This window comes from Euprymna scolopes, chromosome 25 (genome assembly GCF_053919585.1).
Source record: "Euprymna scolopes isolate OS-2025 chromosome 25, ASM5391958v1, whole genome shotgun sequence".
Lineage (NCBI taxonomy): Eukaryota > Metazoa > Mollusca > Cephalopoda > Sepiida > Sepiolidae > Euprymna > Euprymna scolopes.
The window spans coordinates 87,808,284-87,834,273 of NC_136506.1; the positions used below are offsets into that span (position 1 = coordinate 87,808,284).

The 25,990-nt window shown below is 37.0% G+C and overlaps 1 protein-coding gene across 1 annotated transcript in view; it reads right to left on the reverse strand.

Annotated features, from left to right (window-relative positions):
• LOC145247492 (procollagen galactosyltransferase 1-like) overlaps window positions 1–25,990 on the reverse strand; it is a 330,273-nt gene that overhangs the window by 31,402 nt on the left and 272,881 nt on the right. Inside the window, exon 4 of the mRNA XM_080109303.1 lies at window positions 15,862–15,926. Coding sequence (XP_079965429.1) covers window positions 15,862–15,926 — 65 coding nt within the window. The remainder of the gene's footprint in view (window positions 1–15,861; window positions 15,927–25,990) is intronic.

Below are 25,990 nucleotides of genomic sequence, written 5' to 3' on the forward strand. Positions count from 1 at the left end.
TTTCAATGTCTTATAAAAGAATCTGCAGTTGATTTTATAGGCTAAGCCTTTTTAATTGCACTGTGATAAATCTTCTCAAATGCACTTGCAATGTTAGGCTGTATAAGAATGTTTATTTTGGTAAAAATTGGACTTCCTTCCAAATTATTTTTCATTATCGATACTTATCAGATGCATTTCGATACAAAACCTATGTAAAAACACTTCCAGATACATCAAGTACCTCCATGTGAAAATAAAAAAAAAATTGGCTCAGACGTTTCAGAGTTTATAAGGAATGATCTCTCACACACACACACACAAAGTTCCTTTTATATAATAGTAGATATTATTAGCAGTCATCCGAGCCGGATAAATAATTTTTTAAATAAACTGTAGCTAATAACACTGCACAACAATAAAAAAATGAAAATTGGCTAGTCAGAAGCAAAGTTTATCAGCTCAAATGCTATTTGGGTCCGACTTTGAAAATCCAAGAAAATAGTTTTATAGCTTAGATATACTTTTCAGTAATGTTACTAATGTCATTGACAATAGTATCATTACTAGCCGATATCCTTACTTGGTCATAACAAAGCATGCATGTCCAGTCAAACGTCTATGCATCTTTTATGGCAATGTGAGCATAACCCGCAACAAAAATCTTAATTTATTGGGTGGGTTTCTACCAGTATTTGTTTAATTTTGGAGAGATTACAGAGATTCCTAAGATGACTGCTTATAGTCAGCCACACACTCGACCCTACTTGTGTTTGAAAGTAAATAAACACTTTAAAATAAGTTAAAACACAAAAATTATCATGTAGGTAGAAGAGAACTTACCTTTGGTAACATTTATTTGTTACAGAATTGATTTTTTTTATCACTTTTTCGTTATGTTGTTCAAACTGCAAGTTTTCAGAACTTTCTGCAGAAGCACTATAGAAACTAGTGATGTAATAATTGCAAAATTTTTCCCGATTCCAATACAATTACTGATTCTGTCCTAAAGTCCTAATTCGTTTAAAGCCTATAAATATTTAGCTATTAGAATTGTCTTTATTTTTTATTTTTAGATAACCCATAATATGCTCATACATTTTTGCAAACATGTGAGGGGCGTAATTTATAAATTTTAGTGGTAATTTAAAATCAATATACTAATTATCATGCTATTGATATGAACAATGAAAAATTAAGTAAAACAAAAAAAAAATCATTTAAAAGAATCGTTTTAGGCAATAGAAAATGAGTCCAAAATTTTCCTATTTTGATACCCAAAATTTCTGATTTTTCTGACTTCCAATTTCAACACTAATAAAAACCCATCAAACCCTAACACGCCAGCTAATTCAGCTACATGACGACTCCATATCAATATGGTTGGAACGTTCTGCTTGAAGGTTTTGTTTTACAATAGATAGAGATAAGAAAAAAGTAGTAAATAAACAATTATAAAAAATGTTACCAAAGGCAAGATAATTTACTCTTCTACCTAACTGGATAAGTTTTTGATGTTTTAACTAGTTTTAAAAATGTGTTTTTAGTGTGAAAAGCATGTTGTGGTGAGTGCTTTAGTTAACACAAAAACAAGCATGGCGCCATGGTGCTCTTGCCTTTAGAGTTCCAAGAATCAGTCAAAAATCTTATTCCCTCATTAATATCAAGAAAAAAAAAAAAACTAAATATGGTTTTAATAAGTATATGTCTTCTTTAGTATAGACTATAAGGGAAACCTAGCATTGCCTAGGGCAAAAGTGTAACATAACTTCTATTCCTCCCTCTTTCCCCCTCTTCGGTTGTTTTTCCTTTCCTGTTTTCCACCCCTCTTTCTGGACACGGACACACACACACACTCACACGATTTGGAATTTAAAAGGGAAATAACTTAAAAAGTTAACTAAATTATTTTTAATTTGCTTCCCTTTGAAACAGATCCGTGTACAAATACAAAGAAAGATTGAATTAAAAAAATCAAAACTTTTGAAACAAAAATATTTTTTTCTTTTTAGATTCATATTTTTTTTTTTTTTACACACACACACACACACACACACACACACACAAAACTAGTTCAAGGGAAATAATTCTGTGAGGAAAAAAAATTAGAATTACTTCCTTTTACATGATAACATTAAAAGATGCATGTACGTCTTCATTACACTAAATGATATAAATGGCTATCTGACCCCCATCCCATGTAACGAATTTTTCTTTCTAAGTGTTTATTATTTTTTTCATGGTTACACCGATTAAAAAAATACCAACTTTATAGGGGTTGTTGAGTATTTTTCAAGTTATAACATACATACATACATTTGCTCTTTATATTACAGAGAACAACAATTAGATGTGCATTAAAATTAAATCGAAATAAAAATGTCGACTGGTCAAGTAAATAGGATGACAGAATTCGATTTTGGAACAATTCATTTTAGAAGGAATAAAGTTGGATTTAAAAAAAAAATCTTACTGGGACCATCAAATTTTCAATTACTTTTGCTTGCCAGAGTGCTTCTAAACTGGGAGGAAGGGGATAATCGCATGTCAGAAAGAAGGGATATTTTTTAGCCTTTTGATCTACAACTGTGGTCTAGTTTCTTCCTGAGATGTTGTTGGGGGCTCAACATGGCTGAGGGAGCTCCCCCTTAACTTCAATCACTGGGCTGTTGCTCCATGTCCATGAAGGAGATGTGATCTCGGCTGGCAAATTTCCATCTTACATCTGAATAGACTTTATTTTTAAATTTATTTAAAAAGGTTTATTTTGTATTATTTATTTTCACAAGGTTTTGAACGACGTAATCTATCCTCTTTAAATATATCTGTTGAACTTTCAAGAACCCAAAGTGTAACAGATAAACTACTTTGTAAAATTCAATTGCAAGCGACACTCTTCTGGAGGTTGGAGGTTCAATCCTAAGTGTGGGCGATGCCAAGAATACAATTGTGAATTACTTAGGACTTCTACTTGGTCATGGCTGCTGGAACAAGAGCATGCTACTCCCATAGATTGAATAAACGGTTCTATTCAAAATTCTGTGCAGATTCCCAAATTCAACAGAAAGATTCTGAGTTCGACAAACTACATCTGAAGATGGTCAGAGGTTACGTTGTGAAAATAATACCAAATAAGATTTAATTGCAAAAAAAGGATTGTAAATTTTTATTTAGAATTCGATGAGTGGCATATCTTTTTGGTTCACCTATAATAAAAGCTAAAAGCCCTGATAGTGTAAAAAGCTTTTCGGGAAGAGTCCCGATAGTGCAAATAGCTTTTGTAAAATTAGTTTCTAACATTTGTTTTCAAAGATGTTTCTTCTATATTTTCTAATGAATATATCTCATTCTTTAACATCTTAAACAAATGTTATATATTAGGGACCCAATATAAGTAGTGATTAAATTAGCTAGTGGGAATTTTGACAAGGGTCACACAGAGTGTATGATAACCCAGTGTAAAACAGTATCATTCCCAGGGTTGAATGAAAGATGGAGGACATAAAATTGAGACAGGGAGGAGGCATTGATCAAATGCTGTAGACAAAATAGATAATAAAGAATGGCGTCACATTTTCAAGTGGAGAGAAAACTAAGGCTTTCAGATCAGTTTCTCCGTGTGAACAGGACACCACCAGTAATGTAAAAAATCTGTAATCCAAGATGAATGTTACTTTGATGTCTGTCCGTCCGTGTCTCATTTTAGTAAATTAAAAATAAACAATAAGCCAAGAGAGCATTAGTCGCTCTCTATCTTTTAAGTCCATTCTCTTACAAATAAAACCTTGAAGAACTTTCAGCAAATGTCTACCTGTGTCTTCCCACATGGAAAGTTTTATTCGTCTTAGTTAAACAGATAAGATAATCAATGATTACTCACGAAACATGGTGAAAACTCACGTGTGTATAAAGACTGATGGAATAAAAAATAGGAGACATTACTTTTAGAATGCCCCTCATATAGGAAAAGGTATTAGGGGAACAAACGTTGAATAACTGACATTCATATTATTTAGGTTCTTTGGACCGTTTTCATCTTGAGTGTTATTTTCACAATGTTTTGGTTTCAGGTGTATCTTTTCAAATTCTGGAATATTTCTGTCGAACTTGGGAATCTGCATGAAATTTCGAACAGAACACTTTATGGGGGTGGCATGCTCTCGTTCTATCAGACATCATGGGTCAGTTGAGCTGACTCCTCAAACTGAATTCTCTGCATCTTGTATAGACGCCGCCCAGGCAGGTTGGTTTGAAACTGCGGTCGAAATCAGGTCCAGCCATTCATGATTCCAGCAGTGCACTCCATAAAAGTGAGAACATAGGGTCAGATCAGCATCTTGCTTTGCTGCACTGAGCCACATTTTCAGCTGACCACCGTGTCATTTCATCCAACACTGGAGTAGGACTGGGTTGATGGTGGCATGAATGAAGTCATCTGATTGCTGGCACAGAGTGTGATGTGACTGAGTAGGAGTCCCAAGTAATTTGCAATTTTAGTTTGTCACATACACACCTTAAACCGTTAGAAAAATAACTTTACAACTGAATTTTACAAAGTACTTTATCCATTACGCCACAGGTTCTTATTTTGTAATTGAAAATGTTACATAAATTCATTAGATAGAATAATCTTCAGATTCTGTTATATATATTCCCGATTGCAGACGTAGTCGTTTTTATGCTGTGGTTGGCATTTTTACACTACAGCTGTCCCTCAAGCAAGAAGCACTGAAGTAATTACTAAGTTGCCCGACAGATAAAAGGTAACATTTTTAGAGCGTGGCCTTCGATGGCAGGAGCCTTTTTCTATGATGGCATTAGTTTTCATGGGAGAGTGGCTTTTGTGAATTTACCGAAAGCTGTAAGTACTAAGTCACGTCAAGTGCTTACATGTGCATTAGAAGGTCATGAGGAAATAAATAGGTGACCGCAACCTCGACTTCTTGATGAAAGAAGAAATTAACGTCATGCACATGCCTCAAATTATGCAATTGAGCTTGATTATTTATGGTAATTCTATTGAGTTTAGAGCAATCATTTGGTAGAAAGGGGAATTACGGAAAAAAACAAAACAAAAAAAAACAAGAAAAGAGAGATACGGGGAGGGGAGGAAAGGGAGAGAGAGAGAGAGATACGGGGAGGGGAGGAAAGGAGAGAGAGAGAGAGAGATACGGGGAGGAGGAGGAAAGGGAGAGAGAGAGAGAGATACGGGGAGGGGAGGAAAGGGAGAGAGAGAGAGAGAATACGGGGAGGGGAGGAAAGGGAGAGAGAGAGAGAGATACGGGGAGGGGAGGAAAGGGAGAGAGAGAGAGAGATACGGGGGAGGGGAGGAAAGGGAGAGAGAGAGAGAGATACGGGGAGGGGAGGAAAGGGAGAGAGAGAGAGAGATACGGGGAGGGGAGGAAAGGGAGAGAGAGAGAGAGATACGGGGAGGGGAGGAAAGGGAGAGAGAGAGAGAGATACGGGGAGGGGAGGAAAGGGAGAGAGAGAGAGAGATACGGGGAGGGGAGGAAAGGGAGAGAGAGAGAGAGATACGGGGAGGGGAGGAAAGGGAGAGAGAGAGAGAGATACGGGGAGGGGAGGAAAGGGAGAGAGAGAGAGATACGGGGAGGGGAGGAAAGGGAGAGAGAGAGAGATACGGGGAGGGGAGGAAAGGGAGAGAGAGAGAGATACGGGGAGGGGAGGAAATGGGTGAGTAGAGAGAGAGATACGGGGAGGGGAGGAAAGGGAGAGAGAGAGAGATACGGGGAGGGGAGGAAAGGGAGAGAGAGAGAGATACGGGGAGGGGAGGAAAGGGAGAGAAAGGAAGAGATACGGGGAGGGGAGGAAAGGGAGAGAAGGAGAGATACGGGGAGGGGAGGAAAGGGAGAGAGAGAGAGAGATACGGGGAGGGGAAGGAAAGGGAGAAGAGAGAGAGATACGGGGAGGGTAGGATGGGGAGAAGAGAGTGAGGATGTGAGGATGGGGAGAAGAGAGTGAGATGTGAGGATGGGGAGAAGAGAAGTGGATGGATGTGAGGATGGGGAGAAGAGAGTGAGATGTGAGGATGGGGAGAAGAGAGTTGAGATGTGAGGATGGGGAGAAGAGAGTGAGATATGTGAGGATGGGGAGGAAGAGAGTGAGATGTGAGGATGGGGAGAAGAGAGTGAGATGTGAGGATGGGGAGAAGAGAGTGAGATGTGAGGATGGGGAGAAGAGAGTGAGATGTGAGGATGGGGAGAAGAGAGTGAGGATGTGAGGATGGGGAGAAGAGAGTTGAGATGTGAGGATGGGGAGAAGAGAGTGGTGAGGAGAGTTGTGAGGATGGGGATGAGAGGAGATGTGAGATGTGAGGATGGGGAGAAGAGAGTGAGATGTGAGGATGGGGAGAAGAGAGTGAGATGTGAGGATGGGGAGAAGAGAGTGAGATGTGAGGATGGGGAGAAGAGAGTGAGATGTGAGGATGGGGAGAAGAGAGTGAGATGTGAGGATGGGGAGAAGAGAGTGAGATGTGAGGATGGGGAGAAGAGAGTGAGATGTGAGGATGGGGAGAAGAGAGTGAGATGTGAGGATGGGGAGAAGAGAGTGAGATGTGAGGATGGGGAGAAGAGAGTGAGATGTGAGGATGGGGAGAAGAGAGTGAGATGTGAGGATGGGGAGAAGAGAGTGAGATGTGAGGATGGGGAGAAGAGAGTGAGATGTGAGGATGGGGAGAAGAGAGTGAGATGTGAGGATGGGGAGAAGAGAGTGAGATGTGAGGATGGGGAGAAGAGAGTGAGATGTGAGGATGGGGAGAAGAGAGTGAGATGTGAGGATGGGGAGAAGAGAGTGAGATGTGAGGATGGGGAGGAGAGAGTGAGATGTGAGGATGGGGAGAAGAGAGTGAGATGTGAGGATGGGGAGAAGAGAGTGAGATGTGAGGATGGGGAGAAGAGAGTGAGATGTGAGGATGGGGAGGAGAGAGTGAGATGTGAGGATGGGGAGGAGAGAGTGAGATGTGAGGATGGGGAGGAGAGAGTGAGATGTGAGGATGGGGAGGAGAGAGTGAGATGTGAGGGGGGGGAGAGTGAGATGTGAAGGAGGGAGGAGAGAGTGAAATGGGGGGAGGTGAGAGTGAAATGGGGAGGAAAAGAGGTGAGAGTTAAATGGGGAGGAAAAGAGGTGAGAGTGAAATGGGGAGGAAAAGAGGTGAGAGTGAAATGGGGAGGAAAAGAGGTGAGAGTGAAATGGGGAGGAAAAGAGGTGAGAGTGAAATGGGGAGGAAAAGAGGTGAGAGTGAAATGGGGAGGAAAAGAGGTGAGAGTGAAATGGGGAGGAAAAGAGGTGAGAGTGAAATGGGGAGGAAGGGAGGTGAGAGTGAAATGGGGAGAAGAAGAAAGGAGAGTGAAATGGGGAGAAGAAAGAGAGAGAGTGAAATGGGGAGAAGAAAAAGAGAGGGTGAAATGGGGAGAAGAAAAAGAGAGGGTGAAATGGGGAGAAGAAAAGGAGGGTGAAATGGGGAGAAGAAAAAGAGAGAGTGAAATGGGGAGAAGAAAAAGGGAGAAGAAAAAGAGAGGGTGAAATGGGGAGAAGAAAAAGAGAGGGTGAAATGGGGAGAAGAAAAAGAGAGGGTGAAATGGGGAGAAGAAAAAGAGAGGGTGAAATGGGGAGAAGAAAAAGAGGGTGAAATGGGGAGAAGAAAAAGAGAGGGTGAAATGGGGAGAAGAAAAAGAGAGGGTGAGGGAGAAGAAGAGAGGGTGAAATGGGGAGAAGAAAAAGAGAGGGTGAAATGGGGAGAAGAAAAAGAGAGGGTGAAATGGGGAGAAGAAAAAGAGAGGGTGAAATGGGGAGAAGAAAAAGAGAGGGTGAAATGGGGAGAAGAAAAAGAGAGGGTGAAATGGGGAGAAGAAAAAGAGAGGGTGAAATGGGGAGAAGAAAAAGAGAGGGTGAAATGGGGAGAAGAAAAAGAGAGGGTGAAATGGGGAGAAGAAAAAGAGAGGGTGAAATGGGGAGAAGAAAAAGAGAGGGTGAAATGGGGAGAAGAAAAAGAGAGGGTGAAATGGGGAGAAGAAAAAGAGAGGGTGAAATGGGGAGAAGAAAAAGAGAGGGTGAAATGGGGAGAAGAAAAAGAGAGGGTGAAATGGGGAGAAGAAAAAGAGAGGGTGAAATGGGGAGAAGAAAAAGAGAGGGTGAAATGGGGAGAAGAAAAAGAGAGGGTGAAATGGGGAGAAGAAAAAGAGAGGGTGAAATGGGGAGAAGAAAAAGAGAGGGTGAAATGGGGAGAAGAAAAAGAGAGAGTGAAATGGAGAGAAGACAAAGAGTGAAACGGAGAGAAGACAAAGAGTGAAACGGAGAGAAGACAAAGAGTGAAACGGAGAGAAGACAAAGAGTGAAACGGAGAGAAGACAAAGAGTGAAACGGAGAGAAGACAAAGAGTGAAACGGGGAGAAGACAAAGAGTGAAACGGGGAGAAGACAAAGAGTGAAACGGGGAGAAGAAAAAGAGAGAGTTAAACGGGGAGAAGAAAAAGAGAGAGTTAAACGGGGAGAAGAAAAAGAGAGAGTGAAATGGGGAGAAGAAAAAGAGAGAGTGAAACGGGGAGAAGAAAAAGAGAGAGTGAAACGGGGAGAAGAAAAAGAGAGAGTGAAACGGGGAGAAGAAAAAGAGAGAGTGAAACGGGGAGAAGAAAAAGAGAGAGTGAAACGGGGAGAAGAAAAAGAGAGAGTGAAACGGGGAGAAGAAAAAGAGAGAGTGAAACGGGGAGAAGACAAAGAGTGAAACGGGGAGAAGAAAAAGAGTGAAACGGGGAGAAGAAAAAGAGTGAAACGGGGAGAAGACAAAGAGTGAAACGGGGAGAAGACAAAGAGTGAAACGGGGAGAAGAAAAAGAGTGAAACGGGGAGAAGAAAAAGAGTGAAACGGGGAGAAGAAAAAGAGTGAAACGGGGAGAAGAAAAAGAGTGAAACGGGGAGAAGAAAAAGAGTGAAACGGGGAGAAGAAAAAGAGTGAAACGGGGAGAAGAAAAAGAGAAAGTGAAATGGAGAGAAGAAAAAGAGTGAAACGGGGAGAAGAAAAAGAGAAAGTGAAATGGAGAGAAGACAAAGAGTGAAACGGGGAGAAGAAAAAGAGAAAGTGAAATGGAGAGAAGACAAAGAGTGAAACGGGGAGAAGAAAAAGAGAAAGTGAAATGGAGAGAAGACAAAGAGTGAAACGGGGAGAAGACAAAGAGTGAAACGGGGAGAAGACAAAGAGTGAAACGGGGAGAAGACAAAGAGTGAAACGGGGAGAAGACAAAGAGTGAAACGGGGAGAAGACAAAGAGTGAAACGGGGAGAAGACAAAGAGTGAAACGGGGAGAAGACAAAGAGTGAAACGGGGAGAAGACAAAGAGTGAAACGGGGAGAAGACAAAGAGTGAAACGGGGAGAAGACAAAGAGTGAAACGGGGAGAAGACAAAGAGTGAAACGGGGAGAAGACAAAGAGTGAAACGGGGAGAAGACAAAGAGTGAAACGGGGAGAAGACAAAGAGTGAAACGGGGAGAAGACAAAGAGTGAAACGGGGAGAAGACAAAGAGTGAAACGGGGAGAAGACAAAGAGTGAAACGGGGAGAAGACAAAGAGTGAAACGGGGAGAAGACAAAGAGTGAAACGGGGAGAAGACAAAGAGTGAAACGGGGAGAAGACAAAGAGTGAAACGGGGAGAAGACAAACAGTGAAACGGGGAGAAGACAAACAGTGAAACGGGGAGAAGACAAACAGTGAAACGGGGAGAAGACAAACAGTGAAACGGGGAGAAGACAAACAGTGAAACGGGGAGAAGACAAACAGTGAAACGGGGAGAAGACAAAGAGTGAAACGGGGAGAAGACAAAGAGTGAAACGGGGAGAAGAAAAAGAGAGAGTTAAACGGGGAGAAGAAAAAGAGTGAAACGGGGAGAAGAAAAAGAGTGAAACGGGGAGAAGAAAAAGAGTGAAATGGGGAGAAGACAAAGAGTGAAATGGGGAGAAGAAAAAGAGTGAAACGGGGAGACGAAAAAGAGTGAAACGGGGAGAAGAAAAAGAGAGGGTGAAATGGGGAGAAGAAAAAGAGAGGGTGAAATGGGGAGAAGAAAAAGAGAGGGTGAAATGGGGAGAAGAAAAAGAGAGGGTGAAATGGGGAGAAGAAAAAGAGAGGGTGAAATGGGGAGAAGAAAAAGAGAGGGTGAAATGGGGAGAAGAAAAAGAGAGGGTGAAATGGGGAGAAGAAAAAGAGAGGGTGAAATGGGGAGAAGAAAAAGAGAGGGTGAAATGGGGAGAAGAAAAAGAGAGAGTGAAATGGGGAGAAGAAAAAGAGAGAGTGAAATGGGGAGAAGAAAAAGAGAGAGTGAAATGGAGAGAAGAAAAAGAGAGAGTGAAATGGAGAGAAGACAAAGAGTGAAACGGAGAGAAGACAAAGAGTGAAACGGAGAGAAGACAAAGAGTGAAACGGAGAGAAGACAAAGAGTGAAACGGAGAGAAGACAAAGAGTGAAACGGAGAGAAGACAAAGAGTGAAACGGAGAGAAGACAAAGAGTGAAACGGAGAGAAGACAAAGAGTGAAACGGAGAGAAGACAAAGAGTGAAACGGAGAGAAGACAAAGAGTGAAACGGAGAGAAGACAAAGAGTGAAACGGGGAGAAGAAAAAGAGTGAAACGGGGAGAAGAAAAAGAGAGAGTGAAATGGGGAGAAGAAAAAGAGAGAGTGAAATGGGGAGAAGAAAAAGAGAGAGTGAAACGGGGAGAAGAAAAAGAGAGAGTGAAACGGGGAGAAGAAAAAGAGAGAGTGAAACGGGGAGAAGAAAAAGAGAGAGTGAAATGGGGAGAAGAAAAAGAGAGAGTGAAATGGGGAGAAGAAAAAGAGAGAGTGAAATGGGGAGAAGACAAAGAGTGAAACGGGGAGAAGACAAAGAGTGAAACGGGGAGAAGACAAAGAGTGAAACGGGGAGAAGACAAAGAGTGAAACGGGGAGAAGACAAAGAGTGAAACGGGGAGAAGACAAAGAGTGAAACGGGGAGAAGACAAAGAGTGAAACGGGGAGAAGACAAAGAGTGAAACGGGGAGAAGAAAAAAAGTGAAACGGGGAGAAGAAAAAGAGTGAAACGGGGAGAAGAAAAAGAGTGAAACGGGGAGAAGACAAAGAGTGAAACGGGGAGAAGACAAAGAGTGAAACGGGGAGAAGAATAAGAGTGAAACGGGGAGAAGAAAAAGAGTGAAATGGGGAGAAGAAAAAGAGAGAGTGAAACGGGGAGAAGAAAAAGAGAGAGTGAAACGGGGAGCAGAAAAAAAGAGAGTGAAACGGGGAGAAGAAAAAAAGAGAGTGAAACGGGGAGAAGAAAAAAAGAGAGTGAAACGGGGAGAAGAAAAAAAGAGAGTGAAACGGGGAGAAGAAAAAGAGAGAGTGAAACGGGGAGAAGAAAAAGAGAGAGTGAAACGGGGAGAAGAAAAAGGGAGAGTGAAATGGGGAGAAGAAAAAGAGAGAGTGAAATGGGGAGAAGAAAAAGAGAGAGTGAAATGGGGAGAAGAAAAAGAGAGAGTGAAATGGGGAGAAGAAAAAGAGAGAGTGAAATGGGGAGAAGAAAAAGAGAGAGTGAAATGGGGAGAAGAAAAAGAGTGAAACGGGGAGAAGACAAAGAGTGAAACGGGGAGAAGACAAAGAGTGAAACGGGGAGAAGACAAAGAGTGAAACGGGGAGAAGACAAAGAGTGAAACGGGGAGAAGACAAAGAGTGAAACGGGGAGAAGAAAAAGAGTGAAACGGGGAGAAGACAAAGAGTGAAACGGGGAGAAGACAAAGAGTGAAACGGAGAGAAGACAAAGAGTGAAACGGGGAGAAGACAAAGAGTGAAACGGGGAGAAGAAAAAGAGTGAAACGGGGAGAAGAAAAAGAGTGAAACGGGGAGAAGAAAAAGAGAGAGTGAAACGGGGCGAAGAAAAAGAGAGAGTGAAATGGGGAGAAGAAAAAGAGAGAGTGAAATGGGGAGAAGAAAAAGAGAGAGTGAAATGGGGAGGTGAAAAGGGGAGAAGAAAAAGAGTGAAATGGGGAGAAGACAAAGAGTGAAACGGGGAGAAGACAAAGAGTGAAACGGGGAGAAGACAAAGAGTGAAACGGGGAGAAGACAAAGAGTGAAACGGGGAGAAGAAAAAGAGTGAAACGGGGAGAAGACAAAGAGTGAAACGGGGAGAAGAAAAAGAGAGAGTGAAATACATCAAAAAATTGCACAATAAAAAAAAAATTGGTTTCTATTAATTTTTTGTAAAATTTTTACTTGTTTTAATTAAAAAGTCAACTTTTTTTAATGGTCACAGCATAAAGAAAATAAGACAATGTGGCACAATTGATTGAACATTGTTTCACTAGCAACTCTCTTTTTTCGGACTTTGGTCAAGATCAAACTTTGAACTTCTTGTTCTGTCAGTGGAGGAGAAATCCATCATGACTGAGACAATTTTAATTTTGTTCCTTTTTCCATGTTAAAAAAACGACCCTGGTGTCTAACTGTCCCATGGAAAGGCAAAGTAGATAGGAACCTTCTTGTTTTCAAAAATCTAGGTTTTTAAGAACTTTAATTGATTAATGGATTTGATTAAAGTTTTAATCATAAATAATTTAGAAATAATATCCACTTGAGTTTTGCTTGATAATTTTATTGATTCCATAATACTTGTGCAAATTGATTTTCTACCAAAACCAAAATACGAAACCTCAGAGTGTAGAGCTAATCTTCTTTTCTCCTTCAAACATGGCGACTTTTACACCTTAAGAAGGCTGAAGGTTACATCGACCGAAACGTTGTGCAGATAACACTCAAGATGAGACTAATTGTCTAATTAATCCAAATAATCAGACACTAGGGTGAAGCTTTAATCTTTCGTTAAATTTTCGTCTTTTTCAGTAACTTCTTTGAGATTACACAAACTGATGGATAGGTCAATAAAAATGCCGTTAGCTGCTAAAACAAAAAGAAAAAAGACAATGTTTTTTTTAAAGCAGTACTTTTTTTCTATCCTAGTATTAACTACAACCATTGAGTTTTTGCCTCATTTCACTATAGAAGGGAAAGTTCATCTACAATAAAACCCACCATGCACATTTGAAAGTCGAACATACACCTGATAAAGGGGAACCATCTCAAAATATAGCAGCATTGACGCCCGACACAAGAATGTCGTACATGTAAAATATTGTATTACATATATATAAGAACAAGTAGTTAATAAAACACGTTAAAAAACACTGAAAAAGAGTTAAAACCATATTTTATTTTAAAAAGGAAGCACAAAATAAGTGGATAGTCCTTAATCTGCGGAGTTTTGAAGAAATACTTTCCTTATTATCAGAAGGTAGGATTTAGCAAAATGCAGGATCGGATTTTGCTTGCAAAAGTATTAAATGAAACTACAAGTCAGTCATAGATCTTACTTGGTAACAAAAGGTGAAGCAGATATATATATATAATTATTATTTACTATAATAATTAATATATACCTACAGACACTAGTGTTTCATCCATTCGGGAATCATCATTGCAGACTTGAACCCCTGCAACAGAAGTCATGTCTGGCTTCATTAGCAAGGATCCGAACCACTAAGCTACCACAAACCGCAAGAGATACAGTTGAAATTAAACATTTATTCTTATTAAATGCTTTTAACGTCAGTCAGAGTGATCTTATATATTATAGATCTGCGCATGACCGACTTTATTACAACTGAAAGTGCTCAACGATAAGAAACAAGTTTATTAAAGGGGCTAACATATATATATATATATATGTGTATATATATTATATATATATATGTGTGTGTGTGTGTGTGTATGGTTACACATATACACACGAACTGGATCAAGAAAAGTGAAACTGCATATAGCTGGTTCCATCATTATATTTTAATTTGCATCAGTTTGAATCTATCCGTCCCACCTTTGCCTTGTTCTGCCTTCTGTAAACTTAAATTTCTTATATACACATTAAACAATACTTCAAGCAAACTGCTTCAATCTATCATTTTTTAAATGATTTTTCCAAAGCTTTTAACTATCGACTTTATAACTTAAGAAAAAAAAAAATGGATGCTGTTTGACCCAATTTCAGTATTGCTGATTAAACTATTAGTGAGAATGGAAAAAAAAGCAGCATTATTTTGTATTCCCTTCCCATGAATTAATTTGATCCCGGGTGAACCCAAGGGGACGAATACTGGCATTATTATTTTATTTTTTTTGCCAGAGATCACACCAAATCCAATAGTAACGTTTTTAAGTGTATCTTGTGCAGTTTCTGACTTTTAGCCGAACACACACACAGAAAAGACAACTTTATATATTAGATATAGTCATAAGTCTTTGTCATTCAAGTCTAATAATGTATTACAGGATGTATAATAACCCTAATAGATTTGCATCCGTCTCTCGTTTTTTTTTTGTTCTTCAAAGCATAGACCAAAAAGCATGTAGTAGGCTGGATTCCGCATGTTGTGGGCTCAGTTTTTGTTATTTCACTCTTTTTCAATACAAAGACATTGCCACTTGAAACATAAGAGACCACTATTTGGGATCATGTCTAACAGGAGACTATGGGGAGTTGAGCAGCAAGATGTCTGTTCACATTACATTTAAATGTCCACATTAATATAGTCAGAGAAGCAGGAAATGGAGGGAATTCTAAAGTCTAGCAGTTCGAAGGAAGGAAACTATTAAAGTAGATTGGTTTGGTTTAACGGCATAACCAACATTTATTTAAAGTAGGCTTTCTGGCATCTAGGGATGTCAACAGTGAATGGGTGGCATTTTGCTGTTTGTCAAGTTAGTTTGAAGTATATATGTTGAGGAGTCACAATTGCTACGAGTTCTTTAGAACACTTTCCATTAATGTACTTGTAGAACAGGCAGAGCAATGCAACATTCTGTTAATGGGACAGAGGTTGAAGTTTTTTTTTTTTTTTTTTTTTTTTTTTTTTTTACACACGAATCACCACTTATGGTCCGTAAGCCACTCGAGGATAAGGGTTAATGGGTGTACATTAGTCAATATGATTATAGCATAGTAAACATAAGTGGGAATTTTGTTAATTGGATTACTTAGGTGGACGGTTCATCAAGAACTTGTTTACGTTGGACTTGAAGACAATCAGATTGTAGTCAGCTGGAAAGCAGGCAATCGGAAGAGAGTTACATAGGCGTGCAGTTTTAAGAAAGAAGCTTTGTTCATGGAATTTACATTTACGTTTAGGCACATAAAGAGTGGGGGAAATTATTGATAATTGGTTTTGGCTAAATGAGTGTTTTTCGTGAAAGTTTGGCGAGGGGGGACCATGGATTGAAGCTTAGCTGAGCACTTGCTATGAAAATAATGATAAAGCAGAGACAGGCTTGCAACATCTCTTCTGTAAGAAAGAGGTTGCAGAGAAGAGAAAAGGGCATCCCCTACTAAGCTATGACGTCTATTTTGAACTCTGCTTCTAGCAGCTACTGCCGAGATGTGCCAACAGTACTCCATCCTTGGCCGTACTTGATAGTGTGAGATCTTCAAAACTTTTTTGGACCCTATATAAAAATGAGAGACTAATAGATGAACCAACAATAATATTCCATAAATGAGCAAATTATGGCTGTAGCATACTTAATAATGCCAATAATTTTCTAGCATAGTAAAGGGAGCCCGCCTTCTTTGAAACAGCCTTGGTAATGTCCTCAATGTATTTGTTCTAATTCATGCTGCCTGTGAATGTTAAGCTGAGGAGTTTAAAGGATGGGCTCTCAGGTAGCGCATTGTCACGGCAATCGGTGGTTGAGAAGGTTTTTTTTGTAGTTGTTAAAAGGAAAGTTTAGTCTTAATAGCATAGTTTAGTGGCATAAAGATAGTCGAAAAACAAAAAGAGACAGCGTTAACTAAATGTAAGCATACTTACTTTTTATGCTTGATAAGTATATTAAGAGTTTTTGGATTCTCCAGCACAATGTCCGAATCGAGCAACTGCAAAATAAATATTTAATATTACAAGCACGAACAAGCAGAAATAAAAAAAAGTTCAAACGCTAAAAATATTAAAATAAACCATAGTAAAGCATAACTGACCCGATCTGGTGTTGCCCGGGATGCATTTAGTTTTTCATTTGTACTTGCACATTTTTAATCTTAAACTAGACAACTTCTATTACATTTTTCAGTTTATAAGGAGTTATCTCCCATTGTCATCATACAACAATCAGTTCTCATTAGACCATCGAAATTAAGCAATGTTGAGCGTGGTCAATACCAGATCGATGACCGTTTGGGAATACCAGGCGCTGTATGTAAGAATGTAGATACCTCCTTGTAAGAACATAATGTCGTTACTGCCCCTTACTGGGATATGCATGCGACTGGGGACTAGTTGTAAATTTGATATTTCCTTGAAACTTTCTTCTTTGGAGTAAATCAGTTCAACCCGTTTAGAGCGAGTGCTATAGGCTTTCTTTACTGTATTTGACTTGTAGGTGATTATTAAAAAAATATTTCATACTAGCTGTATATGCTCAATGTTGCCAAGTTGAAACATTAGTGGACAGAAGGTTTAATCATTATTTAAGACACACCGAATACCAAGTTCTTATGATTTTCCTGAAAGTGGACTACATGTTGGGTTTATGGAAGCATAAAACATCCATTTTCATATTATTTGGATCCATCGGACTACTTTTCTCATCTTGAGTGTGATTTTCACGTTTCAGTTGATGTAACCTCCGCCCTTTTTCAGGTGTATCTTATCGAACTCGGAAATTTGAACGGAATTTCGAGCAGAACCCTTTATTTACTTCACTGGGATAGCATTTATACTATATATACCTTCAGCCATGACTGGATAGAAGTAATTCACAATTGTATTTTTCAGTCGCCCACACTGAGCCCTCCACAAGATCATATTTTACAATTGATTTTTCCAAGTATTCTGACCACTGCACCACAGATCCTTGTGGACAATTCTGGTACAAATTTTAGGAGCCTTAAACCTATTTCTTGTAAATATCACTATTTATTACTAATTATTACTATATATTAAACGTGTGTATATTATATATATATATATATATATATATATATATATAAATGTTTTTACTTATTACTTGTATATATTTATTGTTTATAATTAATTTAATACAATATGGGAACTATTAAGGTTTATGGCTCTTAAAATTCGTACCAGAATTACCTGCAAGGACCCGTAGTGGAGTGGTTAGAGTACTTGGAAAAATAAATTGTAAAACGTGATGTTCTCCTGAAGGTTGAAGGTTCAATCCTCAATGGGTAACGAACAAATACAATAGCGAATTACTTAGGACCTCTATCCAATTGTAGCTGATGGAACAAGAGCATGAAGCAAGTGTTCCATTTGTAATTCCGTCCAAATTCCCGAGTTTGACAGAAACATTCACCAAGTTCGACAAGGTACACTTGAAGAAGGTCGGAGGTTACATTAACAGAAATGTGAAAATCACACTCAAGATGAGAGCAGTAGTCCAATGAATCCAAATAATACAAATAACCAATCCTCATCTCAAAAATTAAAAAACGACATCCATTTTCGTTTTCGGAAAATAACTTTCATAGCTTAAACAAAATCTGTTTTTAGCAGCATAATTAAAAATAATTTAAATAAAATATTAAAAATAAATTAACTTTCAATAATATTTCTAAATAGAACAAAACAATCCTATCACAACAAACAATAACAGAGCTAATTATTAAAATAGATTTTTTAAAATGTAATATGCAAATGAGGTTACTTCTTGAATGTAGATTTCCTTTGAATAAATAGTATATACTGAACTCATGCTGAGACGAAAGTGTGTAAATGTTAAAATGTTTTTGGTTCATAATGATGGTATAACCCCAATGATTTCTTCGATCTTAATTATAACTTACGGTTAGAACAATCAACCAATCAGAAGCCTCCAACTTTATTATAAAAATATCAAATTTTGGATTCAATTCAGTTCGCTGCCAACCTGTCTTGAAACGACTGAATCATAATTGTATTGATTCTTTGCCGCCATCTTTGTTATCAAGAATTACTCAACACTCGAGATCGTGACTGCATTGATTCTTTGCCGATTTGATTTACTGCCACCATCTTTGTTCAACATAATCTCTCAACACTTATCAGTAAATGTCTGTTTTCAATATGAAAATTAATTTGTGAAACAGTATACCTTTTGTGCATATTAAATTGTGAACAAACATACAGGAATACGACTTTATCATTATACTAGCATTTCAGCCCGGCGTTACGTTGAGAAAAAGAAAAAAAAAAAAGTCAATTTTTTTTAACTTTGACCCCTATTATGACCCCTTAACATTTATTATTTTGGGTTCAAATAAAGTCATTAAGTTAAATCCATGTTCAAGGAACCTATATTTAAAATTTCAAGTGTTTATACCCAAAATTGGTGGAGGAGTTTGGTAAAGTTCTCAAGGTCAAATCGTTGAACTTTGACCCCTTAACAGCCAAATTTCTGGCCAGAAACGGATTACAAAGATTTTCCCAAATCTCAGTACCCTGTATATCAAATTTCGAGTCTGTAGACTAAAAATTGACAGAGTTATTATATAGGAAAATGTACACAGACAGACACTTTCAGATATATTTATATACCCATGTAAAATATTGCGAGGAGATATAGCATGTATCGATTTTCAGTATTTATTTCAATAGAGCTAGGTAGAAATTTAATATATCGCAATTAAGCTACATATATACTAGCAGGCCGCCCGGCATTGCCTGGTCATAGAATCCACACACATATTATATTTTAATTTATATGGAAACTGAGACATGTGCAAGCATGTATTGTTTTTCTAAACAGTTCACTTCTTAAAAAGTAAGTAAAAAAAATAAAATGAAATAAAATACTTAAGCTGAAATGGAAACCAAAACTTAAAGACAGTGTGTTAAGTATGATAACCATTAGGCCAGCTTGACATGTGTTTTAAAAGTGTTTTCAAACCTACTTATTTTTAACATAAGGAATCTGTCATATGAATGATTCATGCATGCGCCTTCGTGAAAGCTGACAAACATAAAAATCTAATGCCCCCCTCCCAGGTAAGAAATTTTTCATTTTAACTCCTTAGCAACCCTTTCTTCCGGATTAAAACTGATTAAAAAGTTTTCCACATGTTTGAATACCGTATTTCCAGATTTTCAAGTCTGTAGATGAAAAATTCGTTGAGCATATAGGTTGAGAATCGTTCTCACGCATACGTTCTCATTTTTGTAGATATAGATAGTACCAGTCTTGCTGGATCAGACGGATTGATTTTTTTTTAAATAAATTACAACGAAACATGTTATATTGTCGATAACATTGTACAATAACAAATGAAACATTGTACAATAACAAATGAAACATTGTACAATAACAAATGAAACATTGTACAATAACAAATAAAAATCGGCACTTAAAAGCGAAACAAAATACAGCTGCACTGACATGCAAAGCAATGTACAGCTGCTGAAAAAATATTTAAAAGAAATGTTCAAAGCATAAAAATATATGGAGCCAATATGAAATCAAAAGGAGTGGTAGAATTTTATATACAATTTGTTTACATGTTGGTAGTAAATTTTGCATTGGTTCGAAAGGTTCACAATTCTAATATTTGTTATCCAAAGGTGTATCCATATTCCCAATGGAGTGTACTTACCTGTTGGAAAGAGTGGATCATGTTCTACATTCATTTATTACTAACTTTGCAGTTTAAGTATTACTAGCCTGGGTGTTTAGATGTGTGTGTTGAGCAAAAAAAAGAAACAAAAAAAAGTGGTAGCACGCAGCCAGGCTTGAACCTGTACCACAATGGAGGAAAAGAATGTGAAAAAAAACAAAAAAAAAACGTGACGTCTTTGACTGTTGTGTCCATCGCCAAATCAAAAGTAGCAAAGGTTTAAATTAAGGCTAGTCAATCGAAAAGAGGGGATGACTTTCGAAAATATCAGCGAAAAAAAGCGACCCCACCTTGTAGAAAAGTGTCCAGTTGAGGGCGAAGGAATTACTGTTTTTAGTCAATTTTTCAATATTTGGCATCCGAAGGGTCGAGCTTCAAAACGATACCGATCTCATGAAAATCCATTGCCTCTGTCGAAAGTTTTAGGCAGACTTACAAACATACATACATACATTTAAACAAACAGGTGAGATTTATATTATTGATTGTTCGCTCTAGGGTTTTCCAACCAGGTTTCCACAGAACCCTGGAGTTTCTTAAGAGCTTGCCAATGGCTCCTTCAAAAGGAAACTGATAAACAGAAATTATGTTTTGCACATATGTACAAATGCATTTTTCAGCTTTATTGTTTTTCACAAAGCTTTTTTTCTTTCACGTGTATGGAATTGTAAATAAACTGGAAAAATGGTTAGATCACTCAACTGCAATCCTCTATCTGTATAAGAGCCAGGTACGCCCTATTGGAGTACAGTTACCACATCTGGGCAAGAGCTGCTCAGCATGCTATATCCTGCCTTGACAGAGTTCAAAATAGACTTAATAGCCTACTGTGAAATGCCCTTTTCTCTTCCCTACAACCTCTTTCTCACAGAAGAGATAGGTAACCCTTTCTGTTCTATCGTTATTTTCGTGGCAAGTGCTCATCTGAGCTCCAATCTATGGCCCCCTTGCTAAACTTTCACAAAAAACACTAGACTAGCTAGAACCACTATCAACTATTTTCTCCATCTGTGCCTAAAACTAAATGCAGATTTTATGAATAAAGCTTCTTTCTCAGAACAGCCGGCCTGTGGGACACTGTTCCACTGGCCTGCTTCCCGGTTGAATATAACATCCTTCAAATCCACTGCAAACAAGTTCTTGTAGAGCAGTCCTCATAAATAATCAAATTCTACCCAATTTTCACCATTAACAATAATTACTGCACTACCACCTTACATTCATTAACGCTTATCCTCGAGTGGTCTTCGGGACTTGATAAGTGATGAATCCCAAGTAAAAAAACAAACAAATTAAAAAAAAAACTAATAAAGATTTTTTTTTTCCCAAAATATTGTCAAATTTGAGGAAAAATTTTTTTGCCTAAATTGATTATAAAAAAAAATGTTTGCATTATGAAAAAATAACTAAAGATTGTAAAATATTTTCTTATGTAGGGATTCCTTAGAACATCATTATTATTGGAAGAGTTCCACACTTGTGTTTCACTCATATACAAAGATGCACAACTGAAGAAAAGAAAAAATATTTCAAAAACTACCCAACAAATATACCCGGTGAACCAAGTGCAAGAGAAATACAAACAATTGCACTCAAAGGAACGGCTAGAACTTTAAAAAGATCTCTCAATTGGGAATAACTAAAATAGTACTCAGAATCCTCAGCAAAAAACAAAGAAAATTAAAACAAAAAGAAATGTTAGAGTTTTTGAGGCTTGAAAACAGTGATTTACTCAAAAAACTAAATCTTATGTATAAAAGGCTATATATCTGTCTGTCTCCATATTTTCAGACTATTTCCTCCGAAACTAAAAGTCGAAGAGCAGCACTAGGGGCCTCAAATAATTGGATTTTTTTACGGACCGTTCTTTTATGGGTCTTTAGCCGGTTTAAAATAGTTTTTAAGGGGTTAAAATTGGGGCAAAATTGAAAAAAAAAATCATTAAAACATTTTGTACATTGATCTTAGTTTATTTTTTATTTTTAATCAGTTCATATGTCACGTTGGTACAGTGGTAACGTCACCAGCTTTGAACGCTTTTTTTTACTTTCGAAATCACGATTCTATAATAATATATATGAAATCTGGACAAATTAAAATATCATATTTAAGCGTATTATATGATCGAGTAAAGCCAGGAGCTCCCACCTCCCCGCTAATGAAATCATAATTCAGTTAAAAAAAATATTAAAAGCTGAATTCATTTAAAATGCTAGAGCTATTTCAAAAGTAATTTCATGTTGTGAATATGAAATTATAAATAGTGAGAAAGCGAAACGAGCTAGTCTATTAAATATTGACGACGATGGACAGCAACTCTATAGACAATTGAATCATTTCATGGAGTTCGTTTTCGAAGATTTGAAAGATAAATATTTTCTTTAAATATCAAATTTGTCCTGAATACGTTGTATACACAAAATAAAGCTTCAAGAGATAATGGATACTTCTTGCAAGGGTGTCTGTATGTGGAGTCTATAGTGAAGCCAAGGTTGCTCAATCTCAACCACATCTCTTCTTAGCCGGCATTGCTTGAGTCCACAAGCAAAAAGTTCAAAATGACTGAAAACAATGCTGTGATGAGCAGAGAACTGTTCTCCATTTCGTAAACTATTGGGTTAAAAAAAAAAAAAAGAAAACTAAAGGCTCTGCTTGTGTGTGTGTGTATATTTATGTCATCTACATACAGTACTGTTTCGTTGTATCACAAATCATCAGTGCGGAAAAGCCTCCTATATTTTTAATTCAAAACGTTGAAGAGCTACGAAGACGGGAGTAATACCATTAAAACGAGCAACCTTTCATACTCCAGAATTTATTTTTCTACATAGTCACCACCATACTAAAGACATAAGAATTTAATGATGCACCTCTGCTTCTGACAAACGTCCATGACAGAAGTTGCTTTCTTAGAGTCTCACACAGTCAATATCTGCAACAGAGAGATGAAACTTTCAGGTCATAAATGTATAAGTTCAGACATAACATTTGATATCTTCATTTAGGTGTTAATCTTGTATTTAAATAGTATTATAAATTTATGATATAGCCCTTATAAGCATTTCTACAAGTCAGCGGTTCCCAAACTTATTTACGTAGTGGCACACTATTGAGTTCTTTAAATTCTTGCAGAACACCTATCACCATTTTAATGGTGATGGGTTTAAATTGGAAATAAAATCTTAGAATCCTTTAATTTAATTTAAAAAAAAAAATCTATATTTTCTACAAAGAAATCCTTTTTTTTTTTTTTTTGTAATAAAATAAAGTTTAGCTTGAAGGCTGGATTAGGATTAGTAGTACGGAGTTTTTTCAACTAACTTGAAAACATTGCTTCATTAAACAATGGCAACACACAGTAGAGAAAGAAAAATGTGTGCATCCCCAATCCAGTAAAATCCCAATTTCAAGTAATACTCACAATAGAACTGGTAAACTTTACTTTTTTTTGTTTTTTCACAGGGTTCGTACAGATTTTTAGTGTCCATTTTCAAGGCTTTTCAAAGTTTTTAAAAACCTTCTCCAGACAAAATTTAAGTTTTAAAAAAAAAAAAAAAAAAAAAAAAAAAAAAATCAAATATTCAACAAATAAATGTTACCATAGGCAATAAAAATTACTTTGCAACTTACCTGCATCATTTTTTTTGTGTGTTTTTAAGAAGTTTTAAATGCTTTTTATTTAATCTCAAATATTAATTCTTTACAGTTTTTAATTTCCAACCAAGATGGCTGCTGTCTTGTTCATTTTTTTTTGGCCTGGCCGGCTTAATTTAAAAAAAAAATTTTTTTTTTTTTTTTGGGGGGGGATTCACAATTAGAGTCTTGTCCACGCAGGGGAAGTATTTTTTTTCGAGAAGGGAGGAATTTTATTATGGCAGTCACCACTACAACACAACCCCGCTTAAAAAGAAATTATAAAAGGAAATAATTAATGAAAATGAAAAGTAGACAGATTTCAGTCTTTATCACGAAACTACCTGAGATAATTTTGTGATAAAGGGACGTAACTCTTGTATCCACAATGCAATGCAATTTCAGAACAATGTACTAAGATTTTATTTTCAATATTTAAAAATACTTTAATGTTATTTTTATTAATTAAAAAAAAAGTATTTATTCCGATTATATTTTTTATACTTTGACACACATTTTTACTGGACATAAAGAATACAATTTTCAAGGCCTTTTCAAGAAATTTGCAAGACATTTCTCATATTTTCAAGGATTTTTCAAGATAATAATGGAAATAGTGCTTTTTCAAGGCCTTAGTCAAAAGTCAAGGGCTTTTCAAGTCTGTACGAACCCTGTTTTAAATAAACTTATAAAATTATTATTTTTATAATCTAGAATTGTAAACCATGTTTAGTTTCAAAACAGTTTCCAATGGTTAGTTGTTTTACACAAGTCCTGGAGGTGACTGGTTCTCAGACAGTTCTTGAGTTGGAATCCACAGAGCAAAAGATTCTTCCCGTGTTGACACAAAGAAAACATATCCGAAGTTGCTACAGAAAAGGTTTTAATATTTATGGAGCAATTCTGGTTTCTGATTGGTTGGTAGCAGAACGTGAATTAATTTGATTCGTCGGTTCCTAACAGCATCATTTATAAATAGAATCTCCCGACTGTGCAGGATCATAAAAATATTGCAACACGTTTTCTTTTTTTTAGAAATTTGTCCATAATTAAGGGTGAATTAAATCCGACATTGAACAAAATAAACCAAAGAGGAATCTTATATTCGATCATGTTTTTATTTTTTTTTAAGAGAAATACAAAGAATCGGTTACTATTATAAACGAAATAGATAATATAAAAGCATACCAACACTAACGAATGTTTAATATGCGGAAAATTATAAATATCTAAGAACTTAAACATAATTTGTATAATCTTGTATCGTTTAAGTATCAATATCACGTAATTGTTGTAGTGTTAGTCCTTGAATAGATGATGAGAAAAACATAGGAACAATTAAATAAATATGTATTAAAATACATAAAAGTGAAAATTGAACAATATCTTTGCCCATTGCAGGACTAGTTATGAATGACCATCCGATTTGCATGTGTCACTGACTCGCATAAATCGCTTTCGTTACCCGGAAAGTGACGTCATGGAATAGTTCATTATTCCTAGTAATAGGGGTGCGTCACCAACAGTAATAATGTGTGAGTTAGTATTTATTAATACAAATGACGCCGGTTATAGGAACATTATTAATGTTTTGTAACTTATGTAGAAAAAATATGCAGAGAGAATGTTTTGAACTAAGAAATGTTTAGTAAAATATGTAAGTCAACTTAGACACAGTTTGTTCATCACGGCAGTCTTTCCTTGATTGTTCTAACAGATAGTAAAACGTGATACAAAAAGTCACATGTGAAAAAAAAATGAGAGTTGAATTACGTCAGAGCAAGGATTTAAATACATACAAGAGAGAAGTAGAGAGGCGACAGAGCTAAAGAGAGGGTTAAACGAACGAAGTATGTTGGAGACAGGGCCTGTAATGACCCTATACGGGAGAGGGGGGGGTTAGACAGAGTCTAAGGCAAGCGTGCATTCTTCCAACAAAGAAACATAGCGAAATAAAAGCTGTCTAAAAATATAACCGAAAACTTCTAGTCGTTTCTTTGTAAGAAATATTTATTTCAGCTTTTGGCAGCTTCAACCAAAATCTGGATGAACAAAGGTATGATTTCTTTATTGGCAAGATGCATAACCACCCAGAACTGTGTTCCGTCCCCTTTGTGTTATCTGCATTGTAAATGTCCTGCAACTCACGCCATACACACGCATCCACATCCATTTATGAACGTTAAACGACACGAAGAAACTTCACTATATATACACAACTCATTATATACAGAACGCACTTTATATACACACACATACATATTACCCCCCCCCCCCATAACGTAATCCTATAACCTATTTGCAGCACACCATTTATCATTCCACGGAACGGTGATTGAGAACCACTGCTCTAAGTAAATTATATTTGTCCCCTTTTTTAGCATATAACCCTTATCTTTGTATATTATTTTAATTCCTTCACTTCTGTGTTAATCATATATTCAACGTTTCTGTTTGATGCCAAATCTGGATGTTGTATGAGACTTCATTCAAATAAGAATGTTCTCAGAAACGACCGTACACTGAGTTGTTATGCCTAAATAAGTGATGTTTCCATAAATCTGTTTTATCATTAACTTATGTATAATATATATATATATATAGTAAAAATAAAATAAAAATACAAGCGATGGTTGGCGTTATGTTATTTGAGAAAGAAAACCGAGAATTAATAAAATAGTAATCAACGTTTCGTCCCT